This window comes from Mastigoproctus giganteus, chromosome 5, assembly GCF_048544385.1.
Source record: "Mastigoproctus giganteus isolate SK-2022 chromosome 5, ASM4854438v1, whole genome shotgun sequence".
NCBI lineage: Eukaryota > Metazoa > Arthropoda > Arachnida > Uropygi > Thelyphonidae > Mastigoproctus > Mastigoproctus giganteus.
Window position 1 is genome coordinate 218,234,213 of NC_143579.1, and position 16,190 is coordinate 218,250,402.

The 16,190-nt window shown below is 34.7% G+C and overlaps 1 protein-coding gene across 7 annotated transcripts in view; it reads left to right on the forward strand.

Annotated features, from left to right (window-relative positions):
* The window catches only part of brm (ATP-dependent helicase brm), a 714,323-nt gene that overhangs the window by 63,541 nt on the left and 634,592 nt on the right, over positions 1-16,190 (forward strand). For 6 of the 7 annotated variants that reach the window (XM_090374387.1, XM_090374383.1, XM_090374382.1 and 3 more), the window contains one exon: positions 2,565-2,630. The exons of the other annotated variant lie outside the window; for it this stretch is intronic. In XM_090374387.1, coding sequence (XP_090230513.1) covers positions 2,565-2,630 — 66 coding nt within the window. The remainder of the gene's footprint in view (positions 1-2,564; positions 2,631-16,190) is intronic. 7 annotated transcript variants of the gene reach the window in all.

Here is a 16,190-nt window from a genome sequence, read left to right on the forward strand (position 1 = left end):
TTAATATTTTTTTATCTGATTCAGAGAAATTTGCAGTATTGTGTGTGGTCTGATCTGCAATCTGCAATCTTGAAACAAAATAGCTGCCACTGAAAATGCATGGCCAGTCTGTTTGAAACTCTTGTTTACAGTCAGATTGAATCAAAAGTTGCAATACTTAATTTACAATAAAAATTCCTAATGCAATAGTCATATTCATTGTCACCGTCTGTATCTAACAAACTGGAAATATCTCTTGACCCAAAACCTGATTCACAACAGGATTTTTTGATTTCTGAAATGCCGTTACCCATTTGTTTTTGTTATGGAAATAATTGCAATATAAAAATAATTACAATACCTTGTTTCAGAAGAAAAGCTAAAGCACATTATTTTTTGTTGTATTTAGCAATAATAAAACGACAAAAGTAAACATCTCAACACTAGTCAAAATAATCACCTATATATTCAAGCAAAAAGTAGCATACACATATTGATATTATTCAATTGATAAAAGTAAAGCCATCTAGTGTACAGTAGTCGAATTATGATTATTTTGATTATAGAAAAATATTACCAACATTATTTTATGAGCAAATCACATAACACCACGATAGTTTAGCAAATATTAGATAGTTTAGCCTTCAAAACTGAACTGAGACGTCAAAACATACAGTGCATTGCATTGCCTGTGGGCAAATTCAGTTTCATCAGAAAGTCTGCCTATACCATATAATGGAAAATCAGAAAAGTGATTAAAAAAAGTCATGCTTTACCACTGTTTGTTAAAGCTTTTTATTTTATGTTTCAGCAATCATTTCTACATTCTTTAAGGCTGATTTCTTCAATGAAAAGCAAAATTTTATATATCTTTGTTCAAAAAATGATATACAGAAAAGTAATGTGAAATTACACCACTTACTATAAAAAAAAAACATTATAGATATTCTAGGTTCATAAATAAAATAAGTTTTTCCTTTTTGATATGTAGATATATTTTATAATAAATTCAGTCCTGGAACTTTTTGATGCTACTTTTTATATTTTTTGTATATAGTACAAAAATCAGGAAAACCACTTTCCCAATTTTGTTTTTGCAAAGTAAAAATAAAATCAGGAAACTAGTTAAGTCATGCTTAACTACTGCCCTTAATAAAGCTTTTTCTTTGTATGCTTTGGCAGTCATTTCTACAGTCTTTGAAGCCAGTTTCTTCAGTTAAAAGCAAGGTTTTGTAGACCTTTGTTCAAAAAGTGATATTCTAAAAAAAACAGTGATATGAAATTACTTACTTTAGACAACAGATTAACTTTTGCAAGTGTACAGCTGGAACATCACCTACTGTAAAAAAATTATAGATATTCTATGTTCATAATAAGATTTTCCTATTCAATATACAGATATTTTAACAAATTCAGCCCTGGAACTTTTTGATCCTACCTTATATATTTTTTATATGCAGTGCATCATTATAATATAGTAAAAACAAACTGCAGTATATTGATAATATTATATTGACTATTATAGGTAGTATAAGTATTGATAAAGTTTTATTCAAAAATCTGGTGATGGTCTGGTCTCAGGGTTGCTGGATTTGAGTGATTGAATGTATTTAGGGATATGTTTTAAATTTCTTTTTTTTAAAACTTCTATGTTGTAAAATGATGTGCCTTATGCATAAGTGAAATCACCAATTCTATTCCCATATGAGATGCTTGACCCAAATCTTGATATGTTGGACTTGGTGGTGTGGTAGTTCTGCTACTGACTGTACTGCACGATAAATATTAGAAAAAGCATATCTGTGCCATACAGAGCCAGTAACAGAACAACATGACAATCAAACAGCCGACTTTGCCACCAACTTCCACCAAACTATCTTTATATACATGGTTGAATAATGCTGAAAAAATAATTAAATTATTATTACTATTTGTGAGTTCGTGAAAATTGTAAATTTACAATTTACAGCTTTGTAAATGGAATTCGTGGTGTTGAAAATTTTTCTTTGTAAGATCAAATGTTCATAAATCAGGAGATTAATGTATTTTGGTTCTTGTAATTTTTTTCTGTATATGTGGTATATAATATTGTCAGTCAGCATTTATTCAAGTGATAAACAGAAAATAATATAAGTAATTAGAATATTTTTTTGGTAGCTAATCATTTGGGAATATCTACTAATCATAAAAGTGAAAAATGAAAAGTACAGTTTTGAACACTAGATAGAAATTAAGATTTTAGACACTGCTTAAATAAGATGGGAAAGATATACTCTTGAATAATGTTTTGTCTTCTGAATATACAGTATTTTCTAATTAAAGAGAATAGTTGAAAGAAAGCTCCATGGCATTTATTTGCTGCCAATAGGATATTATTCCCCCATTTTTAACTTCATAGATTATTTGATGGTAATTTTTCTGCAGAGGGATTCCATCTAATAATCTTATTAAAACTAATCTAAAAGGAAATCTTTTCTGATTGTGTTCATATTAAACTGGATTTTTAGGTGGGATGTTTTAAATGTGACAGAAATTCATCACTTTTGCTCTCTGGTACCATGCAGTCACTTAACGTATCTTTTCAGAAACCTGGAAGACACAAGAGATGAAGCAAGGCATTATTTTCCGCATCATGCATGGCACTGTCAAAGGTTTGTTTATAAAATTGCTGATCAAATGAAAAATAGGTGGTCGATAACAAGGTCATTTATTTGGAGCATATTTCAAAGATTGATGATTACATTATAATAGATAGAGAGAGGGTGTGTTTAATGATATTAGTACGAGAGGAAATAATAAACAATAATCAGAATATACATCAAATTGGTTATTAGCCAAGATGTGTAGCTGTGTTGGTAAAATCTCTAGATCATCTAATAACTTTGGACCACGTGTGTTGCCTTCATAAAATAAGGTCATTTTGAAATTACAAATCAGTTTTGGTTTTATGTTTTCAGTTTTTTTATTATTATATGTGTCACCTTTGTTACAGTTCTGCTTTTTTGATATGATATACAATAAATTGTTATTATGAGACAATTAAATAAACATGTGCAAAATGAACATATCCTACAGTCAAGTCTGACAGCTCAAGTTCTCGTAATATGAATTGTGTTCTATACAGTAGACACCCCTTATCATTAAGTATGTAACAATAGAGTATATCTACTATATTAAAATAAGTAAGGCAGGTAATAAATTAATATAGCTCTAGTAGTTACTTAGTATATTTCATGTAGAGTTGAAATTTAAACACTGCTACAGTACAGGTGGAAAATAAGTTCAGATTTTTTTTTTTTGCCAGAGACTGCTTTTGTTTTGGTCTTTTATATTTTCTCTGGGAGAGTGCTTTCTTTTCATGATGTGCCTTTTAAATAATGTAAGCCAGTCTGATCTTGTCCCTGGTTTGATTCTTGAAAGAAGAGAGGAGACGAGACAAACTTTGAGGATGCTTTCATGAATTCTTCCTCTTTTTAATGTGGTGTTCATATTTAGGATTATTGTGTTGAATAAAAATTAACATATCATTAACAACCTGACATATCATGTTGGACTGTATCTCATATTCGCATTACTTAGATGTGGTTGTGATCACTGTTCTCTTTAATTCTCTTGCCTACTCTACCTTCCCTTTCCTTCCCAATGTGTGCTGTGTTACATTCATTGATTATCCCGTAACTAGCATACCTAGAATTGCTGCTGCTGATCAATTTGACTAGAGCATATAAAGACTGTATGAACCTTGGAAAGCCTTTTTTTCCTTCCTATCAATGTAGTACATTTTCCACAAACAAGTTTCCTGAATTAAGCACAGATGTCAAATATTTTATTTTTGCATTTAGTCATCTGGGATGTATATATATTTTTCATTCTTGTCTGTAATGTTCCGGTTATTTTGATTTATATGTAAACTAATTGCTTGTCCTTACATTTGAAACTTATTTGCTGTCTTGTACTAGTTCCAGTATAAAATCCTTGATCTTTTTTTTCACTTTATTGTATTGCTTGTAAGCTGTTATTGGCATTCATGGCAGTAAGATCTAGAACAATAATGTCTGGCAGCGAACAGCACCTTGCTTTTCTAATCGCAAGGGTCGCGGTACTGACGTTCGTAACACATCCAACCGAGAATTGAATAGGCTGGCCAAATATAATGTTACAGCCATTCCTACACAAGAGAAGATCTTTATCTCCAGATTAGGCCCTGCAATGCAGCCCAGTAACATAAAAGACATGTAAAATTGAGTTTGGATTAACAGTAGAAGTTAAACAATTAAAAACAAGGCATCTTGCTTATGTCTCGTTTGTTGTCACGTGCCCAATGGGACAATCCTCGTTGCTACTGAATTTTCAGGACTGGCCGGGAGGGTCACTGGTCAAACCATACAGGGATAGATGGATGATAAAATCAAGATCAAATAGCCCTTCTGAAACATCACAGTAGCAACCAAATCCTCCCCATTCTCTGAGACAGGGTATTGGCAGCCTGCAGTGTTTTTTCCAGAAAGTTCGAAGAATTTCCAACAAGCTTCCCACGCTACAAACCTGCATGATGATGGCTAACTTTGACTACATTTGCCTTGTTGAAACGTGGTTACGCGATAAAAAACAACTAAACATTCTCTCTAATCCGCTTGGATACAAATGTGTTGGCACTGGAAGAACTGAAAAATGGGGTGGAGGAACCATGATCATGTATAAAGATGAATATCAGTCTACAAAGGAACACCTCTCCAAATCAGATAATTTTGAAGCCACCTGTGCTACATTTTTCAATGGGAAAATAAAATTACAAATCTGTCTTATATACCTGCCTCCTGAGCACACCAGAGATTCAAGAAATGAACTTCTTGCATGGCTTACCTTTAACCTCAATCCAGCTGTAGATACGATCCTGTTAGGAGATGTTAATATGCCAATTCCAAAACATACTGACGCAAAAAGAAATCTTGACTATTCTTGCACAACTAAATCTAAAACAGCTGGGTACTCCAGCAACTATAGGGAATCAATGGTTAGATGTTGTCTATTACAATACACTCAGCATTAGATTAGCAGACAACTTGTTCCACTTTAAGTCAGACCACAATCCCATAGCTGGAGAGACCACACTCAATGTTGCTGGAACCAATCAGAGGGATGGAGGAAATTTTGACGGCATGCACAGAACGACCTTTTCTTTCAAATACATCAAGCCAAACGTCATTCTCAAAGAACTTTGAGAATACAAATGGCAAGAACTTAGCATGAAGCCGGCGGAGGAAGCTCTCCAGCTACTGGCCCTAAAGCTCACAAAAATTGCCTATGAAGGAGCAACAAAGTTTATAAGGATAACTGGGAAATCCAAAAACTGGTTTAATCCACAGATAAAATATGTTTTTCATAAAAAGCAAAGACTTTACAGGAAGTGGCTGAAGGCAGGACATCCTAATGACTACATTCTGTACAAAAAAGAGATTGCTCAATTTATAAAGCTGAAAAGACAAGCACATTATGCAGCTGTACTATCAAAGCTCAAACAAGGAAAAAGGATCATTGGTGATAACAGAAAAAAAGGGTCTCGTAACTGCCGAGGTCTTTACCGAATGGTCCAAGAAGACATTTGGACAACCTCCTGTGCCCAACCAATTATCAACCGAAGAAAACAGGAAGAGAATAACTGACTTCCTTCACCGAATTGTAGAAAAAGAAGAATCCGTTTCAAACTTACTAAGAAAGACATCTCTAACAACCATCGCAATTACCAAAGAAAACCTTGTGAAAGCCATAAATGAACTGAATGGCTGAACAGGATCTTGAATCACCCATTTACTATCTCTAGAGGCATCCTACTTTCCAATCTCAGCATTCCTCCTTGGAAACAGACAATTAACACAAGAAACATTTTCACATTAGCCCAACTGCTAACAGGAAGATTAGATGCTCCCAGTATTGATGGCTTGTTTCACTCTCATCGAGAAGCCACCGGGAATGCTGAAACAAGACATCCGCTTCAAAGCAACTTAAAAATAAAAAGTCACTTTTTTCCAGCAAACACAATAGAACCCTTCAATCAACTAACAATTGAACCAGAAAAGCTCTGTAATGAAAAAGCCTACAGATTGCAAGTCTTTGCTGACTCCTATTATCTCCTATAATTGTAGTGAACAGCCACTTGGCTCAAAACTGCATTTAATTTTGATCCCTTTTAACTATATATTCTAGGTATTCTAGATGCTAACTTAAATGTTAAAATTTTAAATATTCTATGATGTACAAAGATGCCAAAAATTTAAATATTCTATTATAAAATCAAAATTACTCATGTATTCCAAAATTCTGTATTCAACCTTTCCAGGGTGAATTTTGTAACCTTTTTCTCATGTGTCCAATTCACACCTTAGAACGTAACTCTTACCCTTCTAGCCAATGGTTGTCCCAGGGGGTGTCTCTTCAACAGAGAAATAATAATATTAATAATACAATACAATAATAATAATAATAACGTTATAAAACACCTGAACAGACTATCTTTTGAAACAATTTTACAGAATACAGTGGAATCTTGAAATAACGCAGGTATCAGATACTTTAATACTTGCATTATAAGCAAAGTGCATTATAGCTGAAAAAGTTTTACCATTTTTTTCACAGTTTTTTTTTTTTAACATAAATACACTTTAATTAGTAAATATATACTTTATTTACTAATGTTTGAGTATACAAACCAAAAGACAAAATATTAAAGGTTATATTAATCCCTTTACATTCTACTAATACACAGTGCTGTTATGGACTTACATTTTTACACATCTGCTCTGAAATAGTCATGTAATTTAGTTTTACTGGAAGTGATAACAGCATTTTTTTTAGTACATAATTCTTATTAGTGGTCAGATGAAATAATTAAAACGTTCACTATCACTCTGACATTCTAACCATGCCAGCATCTCATTAATGTTTTTCAAGCACTTTGTTAATTTCTGGTGCTTTTTCCTTACATTAGTCATCCACATTATCATCTGAGCTACTCCTTATGTCACTGGCTTTCTGTTTGTCGATTTTCTTCCCACTATCCACAGAGACTGTGATTTCTTCCTCACTCAGGTAATGCTCAACTGGAGCTTCTGCATTCACCTCAATCTAAACAGCCAAATCATTTGCTCCAAGACTGCCACTAAGTATGTTACAAGAAGTCTTTGCTGCTTCTTGTTCTGAAAATGCTGCTAATTCAAGGTTATTATTAGCAATCTTGTCATTTTCAATAAATTTTTTTCCAGCAGTTTTCAATTGTGGAGAAATTTTCAATTTCTCCCATACTAATTCAGTATTGTATGCAATGTCTTTCAGTGTTAATGTTTTCAGAAATTCTAGAACTTGAATTTCTGAGTTCACAACACCAGCAAGTAGCTCACCACGACAGTAGGCTTTGAAGGCTCAACTGATACTCTGATCCATGGGCTGAATTAGGACAGTTGCGTTCCTTGACAGAAACACATCTCTGCTCTTGCAATCTTTTGATTTAAGGACATCAGCCAAAGGATGAGCTGTGCAGTGATCCAACAGTAACAGTGCCTTTTCTTCAAGTTTTTTGGAAAGCAATAGGCATCCCATTGGTATGAACTCATTTTTAAACCATGAACTAAAAATATCACTTGTCATCCAAGTGTTACAGCTATTTTTATAAATCACAGGTAGAGATTTCATGTTGATGTGCTTAAAACACTAGGGGCTTCAACTTTTACCAATGCACAATGGCTTTAGCTTTAGATTTCCAGTCTTGTTTGCACACAGAAATGCAGCAATTCTCTCTTTGTTGCTTTTCATTCCTGCTTTGTTGGGTATCTTTTTAATATCCAGTGACTTTCTGGGGAGAAGTTTATAGTACAGTGCTGTTTCATCAGTTGTATAACTGTTCATCTGTGAATTCACCACCTTGAACCACATTACGCAGAAATTCAGGACTGTTCTACTGATATAATATTACCAAATGCAGATTCACCTACAAGACTAACCTGGCATATGAGCCTTCCATCTCCAAAGTTATCCTTCAGAAGCTTTAAATGTGTCGTCGTCTCTGCCAAGTATCTTATGAAATATAAGTGCCTGTGCTTTAAAAATTATTCTATTTATCAGTACTTCTTCACTATGCTTCTTTAGAAACCACTTGTATAAACATTGGTCCACATCACTATTTTCACAAAGTTTAATTTTATTTCTTTAGAGGCTTACTTCATCTTCTACGGAGTCTACAAATGAATGCAATTTCTCTTACTCTTTCATCCATTTGCAGTTCGTTCCTTCTGGAATTCCATACTCAGGAAGTATACTGCATTTTGTTTTATCACTCAACCCTTTTGATAATCTTTAACTTTTCTTCAACTGTTTAATTTTTTCTTTTGGTGGCCATTACTTTAGTCATGCTGATTTACTAATTTTGCCCTGTATTTATTTCTGATGTCCTAGAATTTATCATGTTTTAAGAAAACTAAATCAAAATCAAACTGTCTGGCCCATCATAGTGCTGAAGTGAAGTCACGTGATTTCTCCATAAATCACTTGTCAGTTCATATATATTTTTGTTTAGTTTAGCCCTTAGCAGTTTTTGCTACACTTAGTGTAACTTTTAGTTAAGAAAGAACGTCATGTGCTGTTGTTTACCAAAATTTACTTTGTAATTAATGTAACACACTTGACAAACAGTAGCCGTGTTCTCTAATCTTAAAAAACAGAAACCAGTCGAGAAAATAGCCAGGGGTTTACTTCGCTTAATTGGGACAGCATGCCATTTAATCGGGGCAGGAGACTGCAGCACTGGAGATTACCCTACGATTGTCTTCGACGGTACCACATGGTTCGGTCGAAATTCTGGAGGTCACAACCATAAAACAATAAAAACAATTAGCAGTCACCTGTTCATTGGGTTTTTCTGTTAGTGAAATCTATCATAAACGGACAGTAAACTCGATCTTACTGAATTTGCGATAATACAGACATTGGAATTCTGTGGGTTATTATGATGAAACGTGTTTACACTTCCATGGAATCTTCAATCTTATAAAAAAATTAATTTTCAGATCTTCTCTTCATTCCTATTTTTAAAGCTTTGTAACTCGTTACTCCATTCTCACTTGCGCTTATTATGTTACTTGCAATTTGTGTGTGCGCGGTGTTCTTTGTTATTGATTGCTTATCTTTTTACTGTTTTACATTTTAACCCCCACTCACAAATGTCAGTGAACAGAAATGTCAACTAGTTAGTATGTACATATTACAGTACGTATTAATTATTCCGATTTTCACGTATCATTTAATTTTTTTAATTGGTAAGGCAATAAAGGGTAAATTTGTACTTAATATATCTTTGCTTTTATAGCCTGTGGATAATATTCCTCCTATTTTCGCTAATTAGAATCGCTGTTTAATAGAATTAAAATTCAATTCACAAACGTGATCACAATGACCGGCGCTTACTGCACATCGTATTGTGAACGGTACTTTACTATGTTGAGTTTGTCGTAACGTGATTTGATTGTACAGTGAACCAATTGTAAAAAAAAGGGGGGGGGGGGTTTACATTGTATTTTTAACTTTTTACGTGAAACTTCGGATAATTGGGGCAGCCGCTTAATCGGGCCAAAATGCACTAGTCCCGATGTGTCTCAAATAACCGGATTGGACTGTATAAATAAAAGAGTATATCAGTGGAACTTAGTAATTTCATATTGGAAACTGAAAAAAGCGAATAATTCTTTGAACACTACTTTTTTTTTCATAATTTGTTTTGGGGGAGATGATCATACCTGTGATATATCTGAAGCCATGGTATGAAGAGGCATTATATCAAGGTTGCACTATATTTCCTAGTCAGTTTGTCCATGAAATCAACTCCATATTTTGTGTCATTGTAAAAGAACACAGCTTCAGATTTTTCTTTGGATTCACTACTAACAGAAACAGATGACTGCAGAGAACTTAGCAGAAAGACATTCTTATTTGTTTTCTTTGGATAAATAGTTAGTATATGCTCATCATTCTTCAGAATTGACCATTTCACATAACTGACTATTACTTTCTTAGCAAATTCTGAAATAATTCCTCGTTCCTATTATAGTAGTATTGCTAGCTGCTAATTGTTTAGGTAACTTCTGACTTGTTAAAAAAGTTGTGATGTTACATTTTTACCGTTCTTGTTTTTTAAGACTCTAAAATCTGCAGTACCACATTTTCAGAAAGTGGCTGATCATTTGGGTACATTTCATATTTACCTATGGGAGACCATTCAAAAGGTACTTAGAATTAGATGCAGATCCTTCACCTGCATTACGAGTATCAAAAACCACAAGAGATGTGCTACCAGCTAAGGTGCTTTTGGTAGTATTTTCTGTGCACAATTGTTTACCAGGCATTGAGAGAGCACCAATAATGACATTTCCACTTGATGAATTTGCACTACATTCTCTTCAGGTGCCTTCTGTATCAAAAATTGGATATATGAAATTATTTTCATAGTTGCCTTTTGATAATTCTTTTAAGTTTTTCCCTATACCTTAGTGTTTCCTCAGTCCAAACACATTGTTGAAATTGCTTGGTGATATACTAAACCAGTGACAGAATCAAACTGATTTGAAAATATTGTATTGATATTTATATGTAATTTCTGCACTAACATGTTGAAAAGCGGATATTTTTAAATTATATGCTGATATCATTATTTTGTTAAAAGCTGTATAATTACAGTTATCTAGGAACAGAATTCAAAGAAACTGAAGAAACTTAAAAAATTAAAAATGGTCAAAATGACTAGGTTGTGATGTTAATCAGGAAGGAGGGAGGGGGGGGGTGGCAATTAAAAAAATATTAGCTTTTTAATATTGCAACACATCCTCCAAGATGGTCAGAGGAGTTTATGCCTTTATTTTTAATTGTTTCTGGCAGCCAGTACACTAGTTCCACACACTCAATTGACTATTCACTTTGTGGAAGAATACAAGCTGTATCTCAGCATGCAAATATGTATCCAAAGGGCCATAGCTGGCCTTGGAACTGCTTAAATATGTAGAAGCCTGTAAATAGATTCTTACTATTCTGGTTCTTGAGGTTCATCATGGACATTCTTCGAGCAGTTATAACCAAGGCTGCCATTGGAAGTTTAAAATGCTGAGGAAGAGTTGATATTTAGGTCCTACTTGTGAGTAAAGTGTATTGAATTTAGGCAAAGTCCAGTCATTCTATGACAGCCAGATTCTCTGTTTGCACCTTCACTGTTGTGGGACTGTTAGTAACTGGTATATCCTTCATGTGTTAGGTTTAAAAATACAGTGACTTCTTAATTTACGTGAGAGTCACTTTCTAGAATGTCCCATGCAATTTAAATTCACGCGTAATGTAAATAATCACCAAAAAATGCAATAATAGGCCTATAAGAGTAGTTCTCGCATCTAGCTAAGATATCCCTACCGGTACATACCATTCGTTTTCTTTGGTTCAAAGACTGGGAACTTTAAAGAAAATGATGCACATCCAATGTGATTCATTCATCTTTATTGATTTACTTTTTTTTTTTTTTTTGTACAGTAAGAAAAAGTATGTTCAGTATAACCAACATATACAGTACAACACAAACAACAACTGCGAGAGAGACAGAGAGATTGAGGTGAAGGGTGGTCTTAGGAAGATTGATGAGAGGGATCATCATGGTCAGATTCTTTTACCTTGGATTCGGACCAGATAGGTGGAGATGGGGTGTTATGCTAACCCAGGAGGTGGAGTGTTCACTTGACTGCTCCCTTGAGCACTTGAATCCAGATTTAGTTGCTTTGCACGTTGCTTCTTTTCATGCACCAACTCATAGTAACTGCCAAGTTCTAGCATAACTTTCTATGTTGCACTTTAGAGTTTCATTCAAGATTAGGATCTTCATCTGTAAGATTTAATGCTTTCGATATTCCTTTCACTGTCAGGCTCCGTTCGTCTTTAACTTCTGAGCTTTTGCTGACTGCTGCCTCCTCCTCTTGAATGCGATGCTGCTCTAGTGCAAACAGATCTTCATTTGATAATTCTTGATGATGCGAATCAATTAAATCATCGACATCAGTTGCCTCTGCTTCAGTGAACCCTATCTTTTTAGTGAGTTTCACACATTTGTCTTTAGTTTGGGCATAATCTTCATCAGGTATCTGAGCCTTTGAAGAAGTTGCTAAGATCTGGACATAACTCATGTCACGATCTTTGCATACAGTTATATGGAACTTCACACCATGCAACAACAATGAATTTTAAAGCATCTTTTATATTGAAGGCTCGCCAATATTGCTGCACACTTATCTGTTTGTCGTCGATCTTGCCAATTAGATCAGCTAGAATGTGCTTTAAATACTGAGCCTTAAAAGATTTAATCACATGTTGGTCCATAGGCTGGAGTATTGAGGTTGTATTTGTGGGGAGGATGAAACAATCGATATTGGAACAGATATCGACCATACTGGGTGGATGGCTTGTGAAATAATCAAGAATAAGTAATATGTTGAACAGAATTCCTTCTGCCTTTTAATGCACTTCCAATTCTGGTCATAACTGAAATCCAAGATAACTTCTGAAAATAACAGCAGTCATCCACCCTTTAGGGTTTGAGTACCAGTACACAGGAACGTATGACCTGTTGTAACCTTTAAGGGCATGAGGGTTTTGATAGTGATAAATGCACACAGGCTTCAGTTTATGACCCTCCATATTATCACCAAACAGAAACGTTACCTATCTTTCACTGCCTTAAAGCCAGGTGTAATCCTTTCAGCAATGGAAATATAAGCGTGATCAGGCATTTTTTTCCAATATAAACCTGTTTTGTCAAGGTTGAATATCTGTTTGGGTATGTACCTTTTTCTCTCATGGCGCTTTCCGTAAATGTGGTTGACACGTGTTATTCGTGTAATTTAAACAAGCCGTGTTATTTGCGTAATTTAAACAAGCATAAAGTAAGAAGCCACTGTACTAGAAAAGCCAAGTATACTGAAAATTACTGTTTAGGTGTGAACCAATAACAAAAATTGGGTTAGAAGAATGGCTGAGCCTGGGTGTGAATACTAGTTGGTAGATTATTCTCCATCACCTTGTGCAATAATATCATTTTACTTAATGGAAGCTTGAAGTGACAAAATTAGTTTTGCCTCCAGAGTAAAGTTTTGCCCTCTTCCCATCTCTTTTCAGCCATGCAGTATTTAAGTTTTATCTTTTTGAAATTATATGGATCTCATAGTGAGGTCCTATATTTTTTACATTTTGAGGGTACAACTAAAATTTTTTTGGGCCAGCTGTTTGGTTGTCCATTGGACTGAACATATTGGAAATGTTCTAGGTGGCATTTGGAGCCATTAGTATGTACGTAATCTCACTGCCTCTGCTCTTCTAGCTGGGAAGGAAGACTGGAGGAAAGTGGAATAGTGTGTAGAGGATGGGAGGGGGAGTCATACTGATAACCTTGATTGAGTCATTCATCAATCAGAGTTATCTGAGTGATCAAGCACATTGTTGATGATCTTTAATGCTTTTCTGTCAAGACACTCTGGCTGAGATAAATCTTTATTGCTGGGAAGGAATAATGGCAAGAACAGCTTTTGGATCAAGACCATGGTAATGCAAGCTTTCTTGTTTGACTTCCAAGCACAGGAATAACATCATTCAAAACTCTTGGGTTTTTGTAGTTGTGAAGAAGTGCCAACGAGAAAACACAATTATACCACATTTTATGAAGTATTTTCGAAACAGTTGGTTACCTTGATACGACACTTAGCACAGTAATGGCAAAGTTTCAAAATTTTTTTTTAAATACAGTCTTCGGGGTAAAGTAATAAGAGTAGTATTAGTATTAGTAGTGGAAAATTATGCAAGAAAGTAAGCTTATAGAGCATCAGCCAAAACAAAAAAAAACCAAAAACACCATCTCACTTGACCAATCCCCTCCAAGAATTTGTCTATTTCTTCCTTGAATTAATTCATTCAAACTACCTACTTCCACAACAACAGAAGGGAGCTTATTCTAACAAGCAACCACCCACTGGCTGAAGGCAAACTTCCAAACATCTATCCTGCAACCATCCTTCCTTAATCTGAATTTATGCCCCTTCGTGTGTAGTCTCAGCAAGAGGAAGATTGCCATCAATGTTGAGCTTACTCAATCCATTCAAGGCCCACCTCATTTATATCTCCTCACAGGCACCTAGTCTCCAGACTCTGCAGTTTGCAGAACTCAGGCTTTTCTTGGTAAGAGCACCCTTTTCTTCCCTTCACCAATCTCATTGCTCTTCTCTGCACCGGTTCCAGCAGATCTACATCCTTCCTAAAAATGAGGCCTCCAAACCTGTATACAATACTCAAGACAGCCTAACCATGGCCTTGTACAAATAGCAGGGATAAGGAGGATAATCACCTCCTTATCCCTATCAAAGTTTCTGTATTATCATTGACAAAACCCCATGAGCTATCCTGTAACCACTGCTCAGAGAATTTCATATCTGACTGCACAATTACTCTTAGGTTATTTTCATTTTCTGCTATCTGAGTGTAGTACCACACAGTTGATAAGTTACTCTGGGATTTCTGCTACCCATATGCAGTACCGTGCATTTGTCGATGTTAAATTTCAACTGCTATTTCTCAGCCCATCGACCCAATTTTCCTAGAGCTTTTTGAATTAGCTCACACTGATTACTATTGTTAGCCACCCTGCCAACTTCTGTATCATCTGTAGACTTAAAGACTGTATACAGATGATATATCTGTCTGATATATCTTCATCAGTATCATTTATAAATATAGAAAACAATAATGGGCACAACACCAAACCCTGGGGGACTCCACTAATAACATTAGTCCATGAAGAGCAATGCCATTGATTACCACTCTCTGTCTTCTTCCATCTAACCATCCCTTTATCCATAGCAGTAATTTTCTCTTAATGCCATATTGCTCCAGTTTGTACAGCAGTCTTTTATGTGCATCAGAAACAAAAGCCTTCTGTTTCTTTGTTACTGCATTATAGTATCTAATCAGATTGGTCAGACAAAACCATCCCTAAACAAATCAGTGCTGTGTCTGAAGTATAACTGTAGTCCTGCCCAAATGGTCCTGCTGCAGTACTTCTTTAACTAGTGACTCCATTATTTTCCCTGGAACAAACATTAAGCTAACAGGCATGTAATTACTCATGTCACCTTTTGATTCCCCTTTGTGAATTGGGGATACATTTGCACATTTCCATACGGAGCATCTCCTGAATCCAAGGATGCTCTAATAATTATGGCTAAGGGTTTGCTTACATCCTTTTCCCATACCTTACTTATGCAAGTAAGGCTTCGAATTGGAGAACACTGCCTTCACAATGAGTGGCCATGGTATTGCACTGCATTCAGACACATTTGTTTGATACTAGGGCTTGCATAAAACCAAGAAATTTCAAAACCGAGTTTAACCGAAGTTTACTCTTAAAACCGGTTTTAAAACCGATTTCTCAGACTTAGGGAAAATAATTAAAAGCTTATAACATGTATTTATTTTATCTTGGGTAGATAGTACAAATCGTAATCAAATCTTTTAAACAAAATCTATCACCTCTTATAGTAAAAAAAATAAAAAAATTAAAATGCTCCAAAAAAGTAACCAGCTTGAGATTATACAAAATTACAAATTGTATTAAAATCCTTTGAATAAAAACTATCTTCTCGTATAGTAAACAAAAAAAAAAATAATAAGCCCTATAATAATAATAATAATAATAATAAATAAATAAAAATAATGTGAAAAAAAACAGCTTGGGGAAATTACTTTACTATTTATTGCTCAGCTTTTTTCTGAAAATGATCCTTTAAAAAACACAGTATATTAATAATTTTTCCTGATAGACTTGACCTTATTTTTGTGTTAAAGAGACCGGTGATCGAAAACACTCTCTCAGATTGGACACTTGTTGGTTTAATGGTCAGCAGTGCTCTATAAATTTTCTCCAGCTTTTCACTTCTACTGCTAGTTGCCTCCAAAATTTTAAATTCTTTGCTGATTTCCAATTCACTCGGATATTTTGAAGGCTCTTCAGTTAATCTCTTTATTACACTATCATACTCTCGCATGAGTGTATCTCCAACTCATCGGAACTAGACGAGTCTTTGTTTTCTTCTAAAAGAACAGTTCGTTTATTTTCAGTTTCTTCATTCAACGCTAAGACTCTTTTGGAATGT